We start from the raw sequence: 23853 nt of genomic DNA on the forward strand, positions 1-23853 counted from the left end.
GTGTTGTTGTTCTACAGACATGACAATTATTATATGCAGTTACAAGTTAAAGGTCAATCGAAATGGCCAGTTTGGAGTTTTTAACTAATTGAAATTATTCTTTTTTTTAATAGATGACCCCTAGAAGAAAAGTGTACGTGGTGAATTTTCTTTTTTTTTCAAGATGAAACAGTGTAAACTTGTATTCAATGCTTAATCTCGCTGTACTTAGCGTGCTTGCTATGTGTACGAACAAATTGGTGACCCAAGTAAATACTAAGCTAAAAGTTCTTTTAAAATAAATTTAAAGTATGTTATGCGCAAAGTCATATGCATATTCAGTTTACTCCAGTCTTCATATTTTCTTTAAGCCCAGCCTGTATTGTTTTCCCCCTTTATAAGACAACATAGTTTCCAAGTTAGCCTTAATGTTCACATACGGATTGCAACAGGAAGTTAAAGCACACTCATGATTATTTTACTAGACATAAGTGAGGGTCTGGATAGGTGGTTTTTCATTTCTATATTCTTTATTTTTTTATGCCATTTTTCTCTATTCTTTAAATTTTGCCCATTGTTCTCTATTATTTGTATTTTAGCACCTAATTATTCTCTATTTTTTATTTTTTGGTCAATTTTCTCTATTCTTTTATTTTTATCCATTATTCTCTATTCTGTAACCCCCATCCACACCCTCGTGAACTTTAAGAAAATACAGAATACTAGTAGTGTTTCCATTTTTGTAAGATTTCACAGTCACATTCATTTGATTATGTATTGTTTAAAAGATGTCTATTCTGTAACCCCTATCCACACCCTCATGAACTTTAAGAAAATACAGAATACTAGTAGTGTTTCCATTTTTGTAAGATTTCACAGTCACATTCATTTGATTATGTATTGTTTAAAAGATGTCTTATAAAGTTCATAAGATCTATCTTATAGAGTATAAAGAACATCTTATGAACTTTAAATCAATTAGGATATATCATAAAGAATACAGTATTTCTTATACTTTATATGATATCTGATTTACTTTATAATATATTTCATTAACTTATATCAATAAGATATCTTAAAATTGAATAACTATAAGAACGGCTTGCTAAGAATAGGACGTATATGTATTTGGTATTAATATTCATTGCAAGGTATACATGTGTGTAAGACAGGGTTGACCTGATCTTGACCTCAATTCATGGTTCAGTGATCAATGTTAAATTTTTCGTGATGATGTTCGTTTCATATAAACTTTGAGTAATGGCTCTACTTTATTGGATATATAGAATGATTGTATGATATACATAAAAAATAACAAGATCTGGTATGATTTCCAATGAGAAAACTATATATATATATCCACAAGACCAAATGACGCCACATGCAAGCAAGTTCAGGTCACCGTACGGCCCTCAACAATGATCAAAACCAATACCGTCTAGTAAGTTATAAAAAAAGACCCCGACATGACAAAATGTTAAACAATTCAAACGAAAAACCCAACGGACTGATATATGTGCAAAACAATAAAAGAAAAACAACCCAAACATTATAGATTGCAACGAAAGACAATCACTGCTGAGTTACATGCTCTTGACTTGGGAGAGTCACATATAAACAGAATGATGCGGGGTAAAAAATGTTTGTGAGCGTTCAACTATCCCCTAACCTGGGACAGTGGTATAACTGCATTGCATAAGAAGAAGCTGTTAAATCAGTTGAAATAGGCTTTACTCATCAGATTGACACAAAGCACGAAAAAACAACTATACATTTATATATACATATACATATATATATATATATACTAAATACAAAAGACACAAGTACCGATCTAAGAGTACTCGCTGTTACTGAAAGCTAGTTAAAAGCCAATTGCAACTAATAAATTAAATAAATCATATTTCTAGGAGTAGAATATCAGTCAGTACACATCCAATAGGTATAGTCAAAGACGTCATAAATAGTCAGGGGCCTGATGAGTGGTCGAGTTGTCTAAGTAGTCCAACTACTAGTATCACTAGGATTGTGAGTTCGAACCCCGCACGTGGCAGGTGTGTTCGACTCCAATCTTACATGACTAGAATTGTCAGTGTTCCTGCCGAAGGTCGGTGGTTCTCTCCCCGGCTTCCTCCACCAATATAACTGAGCGCCACGAAACAGCCAATAGTGCTGAAAGTGGCGTTAAACACCAACCAATCAATTAATCAATCAATCATAAACAGTCTGAGAAAAAACCTGACATTGTTCAATGCCAAAATATAAATATCGAAAGGAGATAGGACAAGCATTGTTATATGAGTTCAGTTGCAAAATTCATACAAACTTTGAGTGCGGACTTATAATGTAAGGTTATTCCCTTGTTATATAGACATTTAGATCATAAGTACAATATAGGGATCATAGATATAGTGTATCTTTCTAACGTAGAAACACACACCAACTGGGTCGATGTGACTGATATTTTTTTATAATGCATGCTTATAAACTTAAATGGAAAATAATCTAAGGAAAGATGAAAAAGAAAATAACGAGCTAATAAGGTTCATAATGTATTTCCGCCACCAGCAATGATACTTTTTTGAGAAAAAAAATCCCCAGAATGAGAATAAAACAAATCGTATGTTTCATTTGATAGAAAAATGTTTGTTCATTCTGAGACGTACTGCTATAACACGTTATATAGATAGAAGGCTCAGGTTAGTACAAGATCTCTGGATGTACTTAACACGATATTTTGAAATTAAAGTTTATTTGATAGATTTAGGTATTTTCATTCTGTTATATAGATTTATTTTTTTAAGACATAAAGAAAAAAAGACAATTATCAACTAAAAACTACATTGGAACTCATGTGTTATGGAAGGCTCGGCACTTCCTGCTCAACTAGTGACATCGATACCGATTAACTTCGATATCTATTCATTTTTTAACTTTAAGAATTTAATTCATTCGTTTATTTTTTACAAATGAAATTCTCACGTCTTTTCTGAAGGTGTATACATGAGGTTCATACATCAGCTGGTATCATATATAATATTTTGTTGGTATAATTTATTGTCATTGACAAGAATAGTTTCAAGATGTCGGGCAAACAAATTCTACTTAGATATAAGAAGATGTGGTATGAGTGCCAATGAGACAACTCTCCATCCAAGTCAAAATTTATAAAAGTAATTAAACCATTATAGGTCAAAGTACGGTCTTCAACACGGAGCCTTGGCTCACACGGAACAGCAAGATATAAAGTGCCCCAAAAATTACTAGTGTAAAACCATTCAAACGGGAAAACCATCGGTCTAATCTATATAAAGAACGAGAAACCATAAACACTTATGAACCACATCAACAAACGACAACTTCGCTATCTTATACTGATTATCCTGTCAAGATTAAAGCCTATTTATCTGTACTAAAGGAAAAAGATGATAAAATAAAACTCTTTTACAATATACAAGAAAAAACGGAATAATTAATACAAAAAAATAATAATAGAAAAATAAACAAAGGTGTAACGTGAATTGGAGTCGGTTCCGAGATAACAAGACATAATTTAGCTGCAGTAAATTTTGCCGGCAAAGAGTTGCGTCCCTTCAAAAACAAAAGCCACGTCTACTTTCGAACATATGAAAACAGATTTTTGCGTGATTTGAAGATGCACAGGGTTAAAAGAAACCATCAAAATTTATTTTCAATTGCATTTGTGATTATTCTTTCTGTATTTTTACTGAGGTCAGGCATTAACGCACATGTCGACCACGGACATGCTCATTCGCATGAGCAAGAGGAGGCCAATCCATCCTTTAAATATTCAAAGCAAGCAAATGTAGAGCATGATCACGGACATTCACATGACCACAATGATCATGGACATGCACACGATCATGGACACACCCATGACCATGGACACGCACACGACCATAATCATGGACACACACACGATGCCCCTACGAAGTCATCACAGAAATCAACTGGTTTGGTACTTTGGTTACAGGCTTGTGGCGCCACAGCGCTTATCAGTGTTTCACCAATTGTTATTCTTTTGTTTATTCCATTAGAAAATGCATATGATGCTAAAAATCAATCTTTACTGAAAATTCTTCTCAGCTTTGCATCTGGTGGCCTTCTTGGTGATGCATTTTTACATCTTATTCCTCATGCAGTATCACCACACTCGCATGGAGAAGGTGATTCCCATGAGCATGCACACTCACATTCTCATGGACATTCTCATGGAGAAGGACATGAGCATGGTCATGATATGACCGTTGGATTATGGGTCCTTGCTGGAATTGTAGTTTTCCTGATGGTTGAAAAATTTGTGAGGTATGTAAAGGGAGGACATGCTCATTCTCACAGCCATGCACCACCAAAGCCAGTCAAAGGCGAAAAAGTTGACACCAAGGAATCCAAAAAGAAAGGGGAAGGTGATGAAGATGCAAAAGGCAAAGATACTAAAGATTCAAAGCAGAAAATTGAAAAGACAGAAGAGAAACAAGTAACAGGTACAGTAGATTGATTTTGAGTTCCTTTTATTGAAAGAGTTCACATTAGACCAGTTGACCCTACTGTAAGTCAATTAGCCTACATTATCATAATCATGTCATTTTGTGTCTTACTGTGTCAGTGTGATGTACATGTGTATTACATATACTGTGAAGGTACTTTCATTTTTGTTGGGTACCAGTTTTTAGTGGACGGCTTTATTTACGAATTTAAGTGTCCAGCGAAATATTAATATATCAACTGTCTTCAAAGTCAAGACATGGAAAGATCCCCATGTAGGTTTGATTACATGGATAAAGGCATTAATCTAGACAATACATCTTAATATCAGCAAACGCACTATGAATTACATGCATATATATACAATTTCAGATAGGATTTTACCTTTGGGTCACGTGATGATATTCAATGATGAAGTGTTCATATTATGTTCTCATAATTCTCATACGAAAAAAAAAAGAATAATAATTTCATATTTGGCTTGCTTTTTGTCGAGCCTGCGACTTTTGTCGCAGAAAGCTCGACATAGGGATAGTGATCCGGCGGCGGGGGCTTCTAACTTACTTCTTAAAAGCTTTATATTTTAGAAGGTGGAAGACCTGGATGCTTCATACTTTGTATATAGATGCCTTATGTTACGAAGTATCTGTCTGTCACATGTCCATTGTCCTTGACCTCATTTTCATGGTTCAGTGACTTACTTGAAAAAAAGTTAAGATTTTTTATAATGTTAATTTCTCTCTTATTATGAGTAATAGGATAACTATATTTTGTATGTGCATACCTTGCAAGGTCCTTATGCCCATCAGACAGTTTTCACTTGACCTCGACCTCATTTCATGGATCAGTGAATAAGGTTAAGTTTTGGTGGTCAAGTCCATATCTCAGATACTATAAGCAATAGGTCTGATATATTTGGTGTATGGAAGGATTGTAAGGTGTACATGTCCAACTGGCAGGTGTCATCTGACCTTGACCTCATTTTCATGGTTCAGTGGTTATAGTTAAGTTTTTGTGTTTTGGTCTGTTTTTCTTATACTGTATGCAATAGGTCTACTATATTTGGTGTATGGAATGATTGTAAGGTGTATATGTCCAACTGGCAGGTGTCATCTGACCTTGACCTCATTTTCATGGTTCAGTGGTCAAAGTTAGGTTTTGGAGTTTTGGTCTTCTTTTCTTATACTATATGCAATACATGTAGGTCAACTATATTTGGTGTATGGAAATATTTTATGATGTACATGTCAGTCTTGCAGGTTTTATTTGATCTTGACCACATTTTCACGGTTCATTGCTCAGTGTTAAGTTTTTATGTTTTTGTCTGTTTTTCTTAAACTATAAGCAAAACATATAGGTCAACTATATTTGTTGTATGGAAGGATTGTAAGCTGTACATGTTTGCCTGGCATGGTTCATCTGACCTTGACCTCATTTTCATGGTTCATTGGTCAATGTTTAGTTTTCTTGGTTAAGTCTGTTTCTTAGAAACTATAAGATATTTAGTGTATTGAATGATTGTAAGGTGTAGTGTTTCCCCCAAGCATGTTTAGCATGGATAGACGCCATGCCCTTTTTTTGTCTTAATAAATGACGCCATGCCCTTTTTTCACTTCTTTGGATGACGGCACGCCATTGTCTCAAAAATGCCCTTTCTTCCTGTTTCTGACAAGTTTATGACCCTCAGCTAATTAACATTTACAACAGGTGTTATAAAGTTGTGATTACAGTTAATCCGCTTATCGCCATCGGATAGGTCACTAATCTGTTAATTATTAATAAACCTCATAATCATGATAATTGACCACAATAATAATTTTCCCCAGTAAAATCAGTCAGTCGGCATTTTAATTTCAAGATTTCTCAAGGCCAACGACCACAATTTGCAGTTCGTTTGTCCAAGGATTTGTATAGTAATACAAATCCTTGGTTTGTCGTAGTTTCATCGTTTGAACAAAATTGTTTTCCCCCGGACAGTTCGCTTTTTAATTTCAATATTTCTAAAACGATCACAATTTGCAGTTCGTTTGTCATAGTTTTGTCAAATGATTGTATGTTCGTGATCTTTGGTATAAAACCTTCAATTTTGATTAAAAGATAGAACTTTATTCAAAACGTTCAGAAAAGTTTTCACGAGTAAATATCGATCTAAACGTTTTATAAGGGTAATGATTATGCAGTAATAGTCTTACAAAGTTCTACAAGTTCATTTATACTGTGAATCCTGGTTAACAAATTAGGGGCCCAACTTTTGTTGATCATAACTGTCCTCTGAAACTAATTGTAGTGAAATTTTGAACTAGATTTTCAGATCTTATATCCTAATCTTCATATTTAAGTGCCACATCAGTCAAATCATGTAATTACTTCCTAGTAAATTTATGCCTTAGTCCTTCAAAGTCTGCCAAAGATGTATAGCTAGTAATAAACATACATCCTTGGTCCCTTGCTGTTACCCAAAATAATGTTGATTTTCATCTTTATTTAAAGAATCATATACAATATTATTTTGGAACAATACACTTGCTATCTTGAGTTCTGATTCCATCAACACCTGCCAGTCCATACTTTACCAATGCAATACATGTATGACAATTTATTGCCTTTCTTGTTTCAGCATACTGTAGGTGCCCTTTTGATAATTTTCCATACAATGTAGGTGCCCTTTTTATAAATTTTTGCGCGCTCTAGATGCCCTTTTTCAATTAAGTTACCATGCCCTTTTATGTGTGATAGGGGAAACACTAAAGGTGTACATGTATTTCTCGTTTGGTTTATATGACCTTGATCTCATTTTCTTGGATCATGTTAAATTTATGTGATAGTTGTAGTAAAGCTTTATATTTAGGACTATCAACATAATATCAATGGTTAGTAAAGAAGGCGAGACATTTCAGCTTGTGCACTCTTGTTTATTAGTCCCCTACCGACGAAGTCCCTCTGTTTGTCTGTCTGTCTGTCCTTCTGTCTGTCTGTCTGTCCATCTGTCAGTCCAGCAAATCAGTTTTCCAGACTTTTTTTCTTCCTGCTTGAAGATATTGATTTGATGTTTGGTTTATTGATTTATCATGACAAGTTACAGGTCAAGTTCAATTTTCACGATTTTAGCTTTTCTTTTTGTTCAGTTTAAAGCCCTTTCCCTAGAATTAGATTTTTGATGAAATACTTATTAATTAGTAGATTTCTGTTCAAAGGGAAATAACTTATTTTTTAAAAGACAAAATGACATTTTGGTTTTTTTTCCTTTTCTTTGGTAAATTGTTTGAAGAATTTAGTGACAGGTTTAAATTTGTTTGTCATTCTTGAAGATATTGATTTGATAATTAGTATATAGTTTTATCATGACAAGTTACAGATCAAGTTGGAATTTTGATCCAGTCTGATAATTTTGTGCAGAGTTATGGTCTTTGGACATAGAAAATTCACTTAAATAATCAGTTTTCAACAGTTTTTTTCGTCATGCTTGAAGATTTTGACTTGATAATTTATGTACATGTAGTTTACACCATGACTAGTTATAGATCAAGTTAAAATTTCGTTCCATTACAACGAATTTGTAACCGGAAGGGGACTATGTATTACCATGCAATACTCACAGAATGCTTGTTTCATAATTAATTCTACAAATCAAAGTACATTTGAAGCATTTCATTATGTAACCTTTTTTTTTTAAGTGACATGTTTATGGCCCCATGAACACCGTTGATAATCCTTAATCTGTTGATCGTTGATTTCCATCTTAAAGCCTAGTCAATTTGGTGAACAAGCTCCAACTAATTGCAACACAAGATTTTTCTGTTAGGTTGATAAGACTTAGTGTCATCACTTCTGATTACATTGTACATGTGTGCAACAATTAAAATGTTTACTTTGCAATTTCCTTCCTACAATGTAAATTGAGACAAATTGTAAGCATTAATGAATTAGCTTATTTCCTAAAGCAATTATTTTATTAAAAATTTGATGAATGTACATTGTATGTTGTCAGTAACCTGGTAACGAAAGACAAACAAGTAAGTGAAGATGAACACCTTATTTTGCAATGTCCCACAAATCATTATAAAACAACAGTTATGATTATTTTCAAGAATCTTCGTTGCTAATGGGTTTAAATTCTTTACTCAATTTTTTTCAGAAACTAAAATCCGTGGATTTAAGAACCAACGAACATGTAACATTTGCTCAAGCAACAAAAATTGATACCAAAGAATTTAAGTACTTTCACAGTACAATGTATGCTAAATTTAGTTTGATTTAATACTAAATGTGTAAAAGAACATGTACATGTACACTATATAACTACATACATGTATCATACATGTGACAGATTGGTTTGACCGGTTCAGGAGATTCTGAATTTTTTATCAGGAGGATGGATATCAGATCAGGAGGTTTTTAACTTTTAATACACGTTATTTTTCAGATTTTTCAAAAATCGGTATTGTAAATTTGTTACAGTTTGCTTGCTACAATTACTTGGTATGCTTATGGTTGAATATTTTTGATTCAGATTTGTAATCCTGTACATGTGTGTAACTATAAAAGCGCCTGTTATAATCTAAGAATTTGTCCTAAATCATGTAAATAGCAGCTATTACCACCAAAAAGTCTTAATTGCTATAAAATTGCTTATCAATTTTAATCAGGAGGGTGGATATCAGATCAGGAGGTTTTTAACGTTTAATATACATTATTTTTTAATTGCTATAAAATTGCTTATCAATTGCTCAATCAAAAGGTGACATATTTTCAAACTATAATAATAATTACCAAATTGGTAGAAATCGCTAACAGGAAGTCACAGTGGTAAATGTAAATATTGCATTTCAGCATTCTTCATGTTTTTGGAGTTTATTTTTCATGTAATGAAAAACCTATTGAATTAAACCTAATTGATGATTATTTTTTAAACAAAGAATTTTAAAATCATAAACTAGACAACAGAGGGAGCCTCTGAGAACAGTTTGATTTAGTACAAAGCAGGGTCTATAACATTAACATAATTGTCTGGAAAATGCATGATAAATTTGCTACTGGCTAAATACCTGTAATGATACAATGTATAAGCCACTGTCAATCAAACCTGTTAAAAATTTTATGATACAAGTCAAACTTTATCTATCATGTCTATGTATTACATTCATTGATATAAATGTATTTGGTAAAATAGCTGACGAGGTAGTTATCAACATTTAAAAAATTATATGTACAAGTACATGCACTGTGCATGTACTTGTTTGAATACATCAATTTATGTTCACAAAGACAAACTTGGATTCCTTATTCATTTAATCTATCAAGCATGTTTTTAATTTTCCATATTTACACAATACACTGCACAATGATCATTTTCTGATAAGAGTAATGCTTATACATTGTACATTTTATAATATAAAATAATCTATCCAACTGTTGAGAAATATTTATAAATTTTATACATTTGTATACATGGATGTACATGTATGTACAACAAATGTATGTATATAAAAAAAATGAGAATGGAAAAGGGGAATGTATCAACGAGACAACAACCCGACCAAAGAGCAGAAAACAGCCCAAGGCCACCAATGTGTCTTCAACACAGCGAGAAAATCCTGCACCCGGAGGCGGGCTTTAGCTGGCCCCTTAACTAAAATGTATACCAGTTCATAGAAAATGGACGTCACACTAAACTCCGACACATATAAATGAACCAAAATTGAAAAAACATACAAGACTAAGAATGGCCAGATGTTCCTGACCTGGGACAGGGGCAAAAATGTAGGGGGGGTGGGGGTGGGAGGGGTTAAACATGTATATTGTAAAATTTATTATATTGTCACTTAAACTTATACTGATATATATATAGCTTGCTGTTCGGTGTTAGCCAAGGCTCCGTGTTGAAGACCGCACTTTGACCTTTAATGGTTTACTTTTATAAATTTTGACTTGGATGGAGAGTTGTCTCATTGGCACTCATATCACATCTTCTTATATCTATAGAATTATTTTTCAAACAAACTCTAAAGTTAAGGTTAAATACTAAGAAAATTTGGTGCTGAAAATCAAGACTGGTGCTGAAAATCAAGACTGTTGCTGAAAATCATTACTGGTGCTGAAATTCAAGGGTGGTGCTAAAAATTAAGGGGTGGAGGAACATCAGGTCCTTGAATATCCTTTGGAGATCCCTGTAATAAAATACAATGCTTTAATTAGTTAAAATAAAAGTGAGATGTCAAAAATTTTACTTCCTACATAAAAAAGATTGTAAAGAAATTAGCCAACCAATCCAACCTCCATTCAAATTCATATCCAATACAGGGGTGGATTCAGGCGGGGTTGTGGCGGGCGTGCGCCCCCCCTAAAATTTGCAAAGAATGGGTTTTTCTCAGCTTAATAAAGAATATTTTGATAATTTTACCTAAAAAAAATTTTGCCTCGTTCTGCTCCACTAAAATTTCAGTTTGCTCCCCCCCCACCCTAACCAAAAATCCTGGATCTGCCCCTGCAATACACAACAAATCTTTATTTAGGTTAAAAATTGTTGGTAAAATTAAATTTAACAATGAATATATGGAATTTGTAAAATCAAGATGAAAAAGTTCAGATCTTGCAGATAAAATAAAAAAAAAAAAAAAAAAAAGATAATATGGACTTAATTTTGGTAAAAGCTCTCAGTCAAATATTACCCAAGTACAATTAGTAAGACTTTGAAGATGTCAGTTATGCAAGTTAAAGGTAAAAGATGCACTAGTAAACATAATCATCAATATTTAATTAACGGAAACAAGTGACAAGTAACTCGTTCCATTGTCGAATCTTACCAATTTGTCAACTAGTGCCAACATGTTCAAAGTCATGTACCAATGTGAATTCGTACAAATTCAAAGTCATACTGATGGAAATAATTTAATTTATGCATTGTACCATGTCTGCTAAAATTATCAACAATTCTACCTTTCCACTGAAAATGAAGGGGGGAAAGGCACACAACCTGAACAATTTGTGGGTTGTCTTTAAAAATTATATTTTATTTGAGCCTCATGTATTGAATAACACAATTCAATTTGCAGTACCATTTTAATTATAATTAATAAGTTAAAGTTTTGTTGTTGTTTTGTTTTATATCACCAAAATGACCAATTTCAGTAGACTTTTGCATTAGATTCATTACTACAATGTACATTTGTGTATCTTGAAAGACATATTGCATTCAGATACTTTACATACATATTTATCAAACCTAGATTAATATTCATATCCCATTGTTATACATTAATCCTAGATGAATATTCATATCCCATTGTTATACATTGATCCTAGATTAATATTCATATCCCATTGTTATACATTAATCCTAGATGAATATTCATATCCCATTGTTATACATTGATCCTAGATTAATATTCATATCCCATTGTTATACATTGATCCCATTTTGAGGCTGAATGACAACCAACTTACATGTAAAAATACACAATTATCATCAGTCAAGGGTATAACTCTAAAGGGTTATTAGAGAAAATATCATACATGTGTTATTACAGATACTTCCATGAGTTGTCAACTCTTTATTCCTTCAATTTTCTTAATCTGTAGTAACATATGTTTGTTATTTATTAAATGAATAAATATTTTAATTTTTAGTGGGTACTTGGGAATTCTTGAAACGTTGTGCAGTAACTGAATACATAGCCTTGATAACTAATTTTCCAATTAAATTAATACATTTTTTATCAACCATGGTAAATCAATGAGACAAGGCTTTTAAGGGATAAACTTACAATGTAGCTGTAATAACAGGGCTTAGTTATTTCAGGCTTGTAGCTTATTAAATGAAACACTTGGGAATTACTTGGAAGCTTAAGCAGAACCTCATTACAAGCTCTGATCATTATTTCTTACAATAAATTAAAATACATTGTGATTAAGCATGATATATATCTGAGCAAAGGCTTTGGAGTGATGTAGAGAAGCTGTGATAACACCCTTAATTTATTACAGGCAGGGGCGGATCCAGGATTTTGGAAAGGGGGGGGGCGTAGTATTAAAGATCGCCGAGCGGAGTGAGGCGAAAATTTGTTTTGACCTTTTTTTGGCTAAAAAACATAAAATAAGAGTAAAATGCATTTTATAGTTAAAGTGTAAGGGTTGGACATTTTTGGTGCCGTATTCTCTCCATTAATTGTCTATTATAAAATGATTGGATGGATCCAAAGCTATGTACTAATTAATATATTTGATGTGGGATTTGTCAGTAAAAAATGGACATGGAAAATTCTCGTTTGTTGTATGGTTAGTTAGCATAACCTCACAGATTTCTTGTTGTAAACAAGATATACGGCTATTCAATGAAATTTACAATACGACCGACACGAAGAAAGACAAACAAGCAATTTTTATCCAAATGTTTGGTTGAAATGTTTCAACCAACAAAGGAAGTGAGGGGTTCCAAATCAACCAAAGGCTACGAATGAGTCGGAAATGACAATGAAGTTGTGAATGACGGTCGACACATGGAGACATATAGGCCACACCCAGCAGGCAGGTTGCAGTCGGACCTTGAAAAAAGTATTCAGTATATCAGTTCGGCGAAACAGACATTCCGGTCAGATATGGGATTCACATGCAACCCCCCAAAAAAAAATTACGCCCGTTTTTTATTCATCATGTTCATTTAATGCTAAATACTTTTGTTGAAAATATTTTTTTCTAATACCGTAGCAAAAATGTGGACAAGATTATTGTTTTCAATCCAGATACGGCCAGTTTAAGACAAAAATCTGGGTCAGGATTTTTTCTCTAAAATATCTCAGACTGCCCCCTCAAATCAAATGGTCCGTACCTTAGACTTTAAATCTATATCTAGAGCTTACTGACTTGGGATCACTATTCAGCAATGTTATTAATGGGCTGGGGCGTGTGGGGTTAAACATGTTTTCGTAGGTAAATAATATTGCTGTGGAACTTTTTTTTTCATGAGAGTGTAATAGAGTATTACTTTCTGTTGGGTGGAATTGTGAAATAGAAGTCAATACGTTCTTGCTCAATACTTTGTCGCTTTGAAGGCGTCATGCTTGTCATCCTCAGCCTAAGCAATGTGTTACTGTAATTTGAATTTCAAAATGACTGAGTGACGTTTTTTTCGACGTACTGGTCAACTCCACCGTAGTGAATCACATGACTTTGGCATAATCAATAATATATTACAGTAAATACGAGCGAAAAATATCTTTATAAGTAAAGAATTGTCGCATAAAAATTAAATACACGAGAAGTCTAGTCTGATTAATCCTTTTACAAAAAAAAAAAAAAAAAAGTGCAAGCAAAGGGGGGCGAACGCCCTCTACGCCACCTCTGGATTCGCCACTGACAGGCATATTATTTCTGTAATAATATAGGTGTACTATGCATGATTGGTAAACTATGAACTGTTATATCTTTCTATAGTTTATATTTTTAGTATACATAAAGACAATAATAATATCAATAGAACTTGTATACATTTTAACAAAACATGGATGCATGTCTATTGCCCCTTTGAAACAAGTAACATACATATGTTATCACAGTTTTTGGATTTTTTAGTCCACAATAACAAATGTATGTTATTTTTCTCTAATAACCCTATAGAGTTATACTCTTGACTGATCTTAGACCTTCTTGCAAATTGGCTGAAAAAGTTGAACTTTAACATCTATAGATCACTTGTGAAATTTATTTATTAACACTAAAGTACAAATGTATTTTCTATTAAATTTCAGTGTCAGTACTTTGGATATTATAGTATAATATGTTTTTAAGTATTGTCTCTATTTCATGTATTTTCAGAACCTGAAGATATCAAAGTTGCTGGTTATTTAAATCTTGCAGCAGATGCTGCTCACAATTTTACAGATGGATTGGCCATAGGTGCTTCCTTTCTTGCTGGTAGAAATTTAGGAATTATTACAACTGTAACTATATTCTTACACGAGATACCACATGAAATAGGAGATTTTGCTATCTTAGTAAAGTCTGGGTGCTCGAAGAAAAAGGTACAGTTTTGGTTCAAAATATATTAGTGGTTTGTGCATGTATTTGAAATGAAGCTTGCTGTATTGGCGTATGATCACATGTAATGGGAAAATTCTATATATATTTCTTCTATAATTTTGCAAATATTTTCATTCTTGATAATCGTGATAATATCTAAGATTTGAGTTCATTTTAAGTGACATTTAGGCCAAAAAAGTATATGTCTGTTTAAGGTTACCCAACCGACCCTACTTTTGAGCGACAACCCTAAGTCATATTCCCATCGTAAAGTGAAAAATTAACTGAACTTGTGTCAAAAGGGAAGTTAGAGTTGCCATTAAAACAAATCAATTGCCTGATACATCTAAATGTTCACAATCCTGAATATAACAGCTGTTTTAAGAAAATCATGACTCGTGTGATAAAATAAACACTTTGCCGCCATTTTTTCCCAAACAATAATCAAGGGAAATAATCCAATCATTAAAAATAGGGGTAAACTTGGCCAATGGACAACTCAGACCACGGTAAGACCAACACAGTACTCAAAATCATGTTGCAAAAAATAAAATGTAAAAATAAAATAAAATGGAAATACTGACCTACCTAATCTATTATTTTTTTAATGATTCAACCTTAAACAGACATATATTATTTTGGCCTATCTGCATGATAAAAAAATTTCCTTCAATTTTTTTTTAACTTTTCTGACTTTTCAAAACATGCATAACATGCATAAGCAATGCAATGAAAATTTGCTCAACATCCCTGCATATGACTGATATGAGTATACATTGTATATTGATAATATTTTTTAAATTGTACATTTCATCTAAGCTTCTGACAAAATATTTCTAATTCTTGTTATTTCAACTACACCTGAACATTAACATTAATGTCTTCTTGTATATAAAATGAACTGCATGTGAAAAAATACAGAACAAATGTTTTTTCTCTTCAAAAATTTATTCAGTCATGTTTGTATGCTTATTTTTAAGCTACAGAATAAAAAAAATTCGTAAGGGTTCCGCGGAACCCAGTGTCTCGCCTACTTTTTCTGTTAATCACAGGCTCAACAAAAATGAGGCAGTAAATCAATAAAAATATTCCACTTGATACTATCTTTTGATTGTAAGAAGCTTCTGTCCAAGATTGGTAAAAATCCAGGCTAGTTTATGAATCTTATAAATGTTTAAAAACTTTAACTGCAGACTGAATGTAATGTTAACTAGAAGAAAACAAAATTTCCTTCTAGATACTAGCATTTGATCATAAACAAGCTTCTGTCCAAGTTTGGTACAAATCCAAAATAGTATAAGATAGTTATTATAATTTTAAAAACTTGAACCACAGAGTGAATGTGTTGTTTCCTGGCAGAAAATCTAAGTCCATTTAAAAGTAAAATAAGGAAAAAATAGATTTATTTTTTTTACAAAATTTCCTTCTAGACACTAGCTTTTGATTATAAACAAGCTTCTGTCCAAGTTTGGTACAAATCCAAAATAGTATAAGATAGTTATTATAATTTTAAAAACGTTAACCACAGAGTGAATGTGTTGTTTCCTGGCAGAAAATCTAAGTCCATTTAAAAGTAAAATAAGGAAAAAATGGATTTATTTTTTTACAAAATTTACTTCTGGATACTATCTTATGATCATAAACAAGCTTCTGTCCAAGTTTGGTACAAACCCAGGATAGTTTAAGAAAGTTATTAAAATTTTAAAAACTTTAACCACAGAGTGAATGTAATATTTCCCGGCAGAAAAACTAAGTCCATTTATAAGTAAAATACGGAAAAAATGGATTTATTTTTTTACAAAATTTTCTTCTGGATACTATCTTATGATCATAAACAAGCTTCTGTCCAAGTTTGGTAGAAATCCAGGATAGTTTAAGAAAGTTATTAAAATTTCAAAAACTTTAACCACAGAGTGAATATTTGTGGACACTGCCGACAACAACAACGACAACGACGGAATGTAGGATCGCTATGTCTCGCTTTTTCGACTAAAGTCGAAGGCTCGACAATAAGCATACAAACATGACAAAGCTCAGAGCAACATTGTGTAAGGGATAAAAGTCTCAAAGTTGGTAATTCATAACAGAAATACAAACTCCACCACGTGTCCACCTGTGTCCACCTGTGTCCACCTTGATTCTTTAAATTTGATTTTATTGGTATCAGCAACAACACAACAAACCATAGCTTCTAGAGTCAACAATACATGAAGACAAGTGTCTATACAAACCATAGCTTCTAGAGTCAGCAATACATGAAGACAAGTGTCTATACAAACCATAGCTTCAAGAGTCAGCAATACATGAAGACAAGTGTCTATACAAACCATAGCTTTTAGAGTCAACAATACATGAAGACAAGTGTCTATACAAACCATAGCATCTAGAGTCAGCAATACATGAAGACAAGTGTCTATACAAACCATAGCTTTTAGAGTCAACAATACATGAAGACAAGTGTCTATACAAACCATAGCATCTAGAGTCAACAATACATGAAGACAAGTGTCTATACAAACCATAGCTTCTAGAGTCAGCAATACATGAAGACAAGTGTCTATACAAACCATAGCTTTTAGAGTCATCAATACATGAAGACAAGTGTCTATACAAACCATAGCATCTAGAGTCAGCAATACATGAAGACAAGTGTCTATACAAACCATAGCTTCTAGAGTCAACAAAACATGAAGACAAGTGTCTATACAAACCATAGCTTCTAGAGTCAACAAAACATGAAGACAAGTGTCTATACAAACCATAGTTTCTAGAGTCAACAATACATGTACATGAAGACAAGTGTCTATACAAACCATAGTTTCTAGAGTCAACAATACATGTACATGAAGACAAGTGTCTATACAATGTGTCAAGCTTGAAAAGCTTTGAAATAATTAAAAAGTGACTATGAAAGATCTGCAATCAACACCTAAATGACAAATAAAATTGTGATGTAAGTAATGACAACCACTGGTGAGGTTCCTGACTTGGCCCAATTCGCTTGAGAGAGCACATGAACATGTAGTTGAGTAAAATTAATTTTCGAGAACTCTATGCCCCACCTACCATCCCCCCCCCCAATTAAGAACTTTCAGTGGAATAACAAAAAGTACATAAAGTACAATGAAAATTACATGTAGTACATGAAAAGCACTTCATTCTGCAATAAAGTATAGCATAAAACCAAAAAAACAAGTTCTTTTAAAAGAGACTTTATCAGTCAGGGGTGCTACTTAAACAAGTGATTTCATCATCACTTATTTCAGTGATTTGATAAATTCAGTTATCACCTATTTAAGTGATTTTAGTGTTTTCTTTGATCTTCAAATGCTAATTTCATTGATTTTCCATATTTTCACAATCTTTTCTATAATTTTCCTACATAAATCAATTATCCCTTTTTCTTTGTATATTAATTTCACCAGTGCGCTTGGGCAGTAAGTTAGTGCGCTAAAGCTTTTAAAAGTACCCTTGGGAATTTTTCTGTAATCAAAAATTCATTAACTACTCTTACTATCAGACAAAGATCAACAATATTAGGTAACCTGATTGGTTTTCTTTAGAGTTAGAATGATCTACTTCAAGGTTATGACCTGATCTACAAACTATTCCAGTTTTTGCATATTTTAAAAAAACTGTAAAAGTGTCAGGCTTATCAAGCAAAAGACAATTTCTGCATATACATAGTTGTTTTTTCAATGGAATTGTTGTCTTTTTACCAATAAAAAAAACAAGCTTGTGGGAAAAATATCAAGAAAATGTTATAAACACTTATTAAAGTGATTACATTTTAACTTCTAAAATTACTTGTTTCAGTGATTTTAAAAAGTCTGTGAGAAAATTTTTAATATTTCACAGCCAAAATCACTCGAGGGAGTGATTCTGAAATCACTTGTTTAAGTAGTACCCCTGACTGTTTATAGACTTAACTCATTTTGTATAACATGTTTAAATTTTGTTTGATGTGGGAAAAATTTATCTACTAGTAAAAGGGGCCTCGGTGGCCGAGTGGTCTAAGTAGTTACTACTGTAATCACTAGCCAGTCAACACTGAGGTTGTGAGTTCGATCCCCGCTCGTGCAGGTGCACTCGACTCCAATCTTAATTGACTAGGATTGTCAGTTTTCCTATCGAAGGTCGGTGGTTTTCTCCTGGCACTCCGGCTTCCTCCACCAATAAAAACTGGCCGCCACGAAATAGCCCAAAAGCGGTGCTTAAAAGTGGCGTTAAAACACCAAAAATCAAATCAAATCTACTAGTAAACTTTAACTTTTTTTCTTCTTTACAGGCAATGCTATTACAATTTAGTACAGCGATTGGTGCCATGATGGGAACAGTTTGTAGTCTTCTAGCTGAGGGAGGAGGCGATGCAGCCGTAGCATGGATCCTTCCTTTTACAGCCGGAGGTTTTATATATATTGCAACAGTATCCGTCATTCCTGAGTTGTTAGAAGATACCAAACTAGGACAATCTATTAAGGAAATAGGAGCATTGTTAGTTGGTGTTTATATGATGTATCTTATTGGACTTTATGAATAAAATTTCATTAGATATGTTAAGGAATTTTAAATTACTTAGATATTGTTTTTTTTAATTTCGTTTTCATCTATTTTATATGTTTAAAAGACTATTTTCACAGAACTTTTGTTACAATTGGATTTTTGACTGCTCTATTACCTATAACAATATTTTAGGGTAATGAAAGTTAAGCTTGCCTGGATCTGTTTTGATTCAAAAGTATGAAAGTTGAATCAAAAGACTACTAGATGTAGTAATAGGTTCAATACTAGTCACAATTATAGTTGTTTTAAAGCTTTAGTGTTTATTATTTATGATAGCCTACATGTAACTGTCAAGATATATATGTATATGTTAGACATTTTAATTTAACTAATGGTATGAGGACTAAACTCTACATATACCCAGTTTTTGTAATGTTGCTAATGTCATGAATGTGCAAGTGAGAAATTCATACAATTAAAACAAACTAACATGCATTTTGTATGCAGCTAGTAAGATATACATCTCTGTAGTCACCAGTTAATGTATCTGACAGCTTTTATACTTATCTTTATTGAACCTGTTTGGGAATGAAAATTTTGTCTTAATTTGACAAATGATCAGTATCTACTGGTTAAATAACTACAAGCATTTATGTATGTCTTTATAAGATTGTAGAGTTTATTTACACATGTTTTACTGTATATTTCTTTTATAAAACTTTAATCTTACTTATTATGCTTACAACAATTAATTTTTGATTACTAATCATATCAAATATCTCAATTGATCTCAATTAGGGATTCTGGATGAAAAGTGAACGTCGAGTCTGTGGCCACATGTAAGCAAAATTGTCTCTTTTAAATGCTCTTTATGAAGCAGTATTCTTTAGATTTACAGTAAAAGTATTATATTGATTGCTATCAAATCTCCACAAAAAAATCAAAATGTCTATCATCTATTTTTCTTTCTTTGCATTTAACAATCATGATCAGTAACTCTATATACAAACTTCAATATATACACAAAATGTATCCCATTTTACCAAGTTAGGTATATAGCCTGTATAATTTCCCTGTGTGTTTTCTATTCTATCAAATTGGTTGTTAGTGTTTGGTGCCATATGCTAAGGTGACAGCAGTCTCTTGCAATTTCTGTTATTTTTTTACATTAATCAATTAAAAATAATAGTGCAATCCTATTTTTTCATGTCATTTTAAAATGTAAATTTTAGTGCTTTCACTAGAGCTTTGCGCTAAAACAAATTCTATCGGGGGACGAAGAAGCTATTCTTACAACAAATAAAAATTCAGTGGTGCATACAAATTAGTTTATGACCTTATGATATTTTCATATCAATGCAATGCAACTTTACATTGTAAAAGCATATTTAAAAAAAAACATTTGACACAATACATCTACTGAATTTATTAGAATTTCATATTTGTTATGGTCTAACTTACTCACCTGTTTGAAACATCTTGAAACTTGAGAGAACAGTTTAAAAAATTCATATGAAAAAAAAAAATGAGCATGAGAACTCATGAATTCTGAAAAATGTATGTACTCGTGAGTTCTGAATAATGAGAACTCTAAACTATTGTCAATAAAATGTAGATACTCGTATCTTTAGAAAATGTCATTCCTATGCCAAAAACATTCCAGTAGTCTTATTCTGTTACAGGTAAATATTAACATTTTTAATTGCTCTAACCCAATAATTACAAACCTTATTTCATTTTGTATGCTGTAATCAATCAGTAGTGATTACACTTTATATTTTGAAAATTGATTAGTTTGATATTATTTAGAAAAGCTGGAGAACTATGGTGAGATAAAATAACAGAAATGACACTCCCACAGAAAAGATTACTTGAGAACAATTAATATTTTGATCAAGAAAATTGGTCATACAAATTATTTCATTTAACAAGGAAATGCATCCGTTATGTTGATAAAAGTATATTTGTATTTAAATTTTGTATGTTTTGGATGTTAGTAATATGTACTGCACATTTTCTTGTAATGTTTTATAAATAGCAGTTAAAACAATGTATGTAATAATGTATGGATGGATATACAGTGTGAAATAGATTAAAGCATTTATTTGAAACAAATAGATTAAAGCATTTATTTGAAACTCTTGTCATGATCTGAGTTTTATAAAGAATGAATGTTGTAACATATTATCTTACTTGTTGTAGTTTGATGAAATATGTCTTTTTGAGAATGCAGTTGAGAACCATGACGGAAAATCCCAATCAATTCATAATAAGTTCTTTTTAACATTTAATCTTATTTAAATTACATATTTTTATTTATAAAAGAAAAACATTTTTTCATGTCGTCATAGAAGTTAAACATTGTAAATGGGAGTGCACAAAACAATTGATTTTGTCTTGCCCATTAAAATATGGTATGTAAGACGCATGTATTACTTCTTTTTTTGCAGGGGCTGTAAGAATTCGAAAGTACCCTCAGTTTCTCATCCCCACTGTAACATAAAATAAGAAATGTTTTTATTGAGGTAGTTTATGATAAGACCCTTTAGTTATTGGTATTTGACCTTGACCTCAATATGTAGTGGTAAGGTTAAAATTTCAATTTAAAGTCAGCTTGTTCATTAGTATGCAGGATAAGCCAACAAAATTTGACATTTTGATTGATTGTGAGGAGATTTTGTAGGTCACACATATCTCACATAGCCTTGACCTCAGTTTTACACTCTAGTGGTAATCGGTCAAGTTGAGGCCTGTTTATCAGCACTATACATGGTTAATAGTTAACAATAATTATTGGTATATTGATAACTTGTGAAGCATATGTGTCTGTTTGACATATTTCCCCAGTGATTCGGTTAATTTTCAGGATAATGTGTGTAAGAGCACTTGCAAACAATTAATCACTAAATATCTTCTATAGAATTAGATACTTTTTATTTATAGTACATGCCAACATTTTTTAATGATGATGAGTGTTCAATGGTGTATTAACCACAGTGTAGTAACATGTTGTATATTTAATTTCATTATCTATTTGTTCATCAACCGAAAAGGTCGTTTATTTTTGAGGCCCTTTATAGCTTGCTGTTCGGTGTGAGCCAAGGCTCCGTGTTGAAGGCCATACTTTGACCTATAATGGTTTACTTTTACAAATTGTGACTTGGATGGATAGTTGTCTCATTGGCACTCATACCACATCTTCTTATATCTACTTAGTGTTAATTTTTTGCAGGCTTTCAGTAGTCGTAATGAATAGTAACAACCCCTACAGCCAAAAGCAGTTTAAAACTAAATTTCGTAGTAAGGGTTAAGGGTTTTTTAATGGTCTATCAGCTTTAAAATAATGAAATGTTATTCTGAACGATATGTGTTTGCAAGGGACATTATTGTGACTGTTTTATGAAAAGTTATGAACTGATTGTTATAAGAAAAATGAGTGCTTGTCAAAATGATACAGAAATAAAAATTGGGAATGGCAAATTAAGGTATTTTGTTTCATTATTTTCACTTTAATGAAGAAATGAAGATGTTGTTATAGATCAATTAGACAGCAATGTAATGGAACAAAAACACCTAGACAGTTAAAAGATGTATATTAGGTTATCATCGAAAAAAGACAGTAAAAAATAGCACTGAGCCTAGATAAACTGTGCACAAATTTGAATTAGACCATCGGATATCTATCGACATCAAATTCCCTTATTAACAAAAACACGAAGACATATATCAAGAAAACAACTGATGAGGTGCATGACTTAGTACATGCATATGAGCATGTTAAAGACTTTTCATTAGATTCTTGAGATCTCAGTATCACCCTTTTATAGCTCACCTGGTCAGAAGGGCCAGTGTGAGCTTTTGCTATCACTTGGCATCCCTCAATTGTTGTCGTCGATTAACTTTTACAAAGATCATCTCCTCTAAAACTACTTGGCTAAATCTAACCAAAAATGGACACAAGCATCATTAGGGTATCTAGTTTAAAAATGTGTCATATGACCCCACCTGTCAACCAACATGGCTGACATGGCTAAAAGTAGAACATAGGAGTAAAATACAAGTTTTTCTTTTATCTTGAAAACTGCTATGAAAGGAGAAAATCTGACATGCCAAAAATGTTAAGAATGATGAGATCTCCATATCGTTTTTTCACATCAAAACTTTTCTTACAGGAATTATTACCCTTAAATGACAAGATTTTGCCAAATTTTTGCGTTTTTGTTTAATATCTTAAAAACAATCATAGTTAGATGGAAACTTGAATAAGCAAAAAAAGATCAGCAAGACAATATCTACAAATAGATTAACATGGCTGAAATCGTCCGACTATTTCTTGTTGAAGTTATTGCCCTTTATGAAGGTTTTTACCAATTTTTTGCTTTTAAGACTTGGATCTGAAAAACAGTAATATATAGATGGTAACTTATATAAGCAAAAATTATCAGCAAGACAAGATTTAAAAATAAGTGAAATAGTCCAAGTTATTCGATGACTCATTGTTGGAGTTTTGCTCTTAAATGACAATTTTTACCCAGTTTTAGTGTTTTTACCTATTATCTTGAAAATTATAGGAGATATACACACTTTAAACAGGGAAAAATGATCAGCAAGACAAGATATACAAATAAGTCAACACAGCCGAAATCGTTTGACAACTCCTTTTTTGAGTTATTGCCCTTTTAATAGCAATTTTAACCAATTCTTATACGACTGCAAATTTTTGCAGCCGTATAATGGTATGGCGATGTCATTGTCCGAAGACATTTGGTTTCCTGACAATAACTTGAGGACAAGTGTATGGATCTCTATGAAATTGTACCACAAGGTTCCATGCCACAAAAAGAAGGTTGG

General features: G+C 32.3%; 1 protein-coding gene across 1 annotated transcript; it reads left to right on the forward strand.

The window, feature by feature from the left end:
• Positions 1–3567: 3567 nt before the first annotated feature.
• Positions 3568–22482, forward strand: LOC127729785 (protein catecholamines up-like). Its single transcript, XM_052237683.1, has 3 exons — positions 3568–4484; positions 14296–14501; positions 18788–22482. Exons 1-3 carry the CDS (start codon positions 3635–3637, stop codon positions 19037–19039), a joined length of 1308 nt encoding a protein of 435 aa, XP_052093643.1. The 5' UTR covers positions 3568–3634; the 3' UTR covers positions 19040–22482.
• The last annotated feature ends 1371 nt before the right edge of the window (positions 22483–23853 follow it).

This window comes from Mytilus californianus, unplaced genomic scaffold (genome assembly GCF_021869535.1).
Source record: "Mytilus californianus isolate M0D057914Y unplaced genomic scaffold, xbMytCali1.0.p SCAF_2, whole genome shotgun sequence".
Taxonomy (NCBI): Eukaryota; Metazoa; Mollusca; class Bivalvia; order Mytilida; family Mytilidae; genus Mytilus; species Mytilus californianus.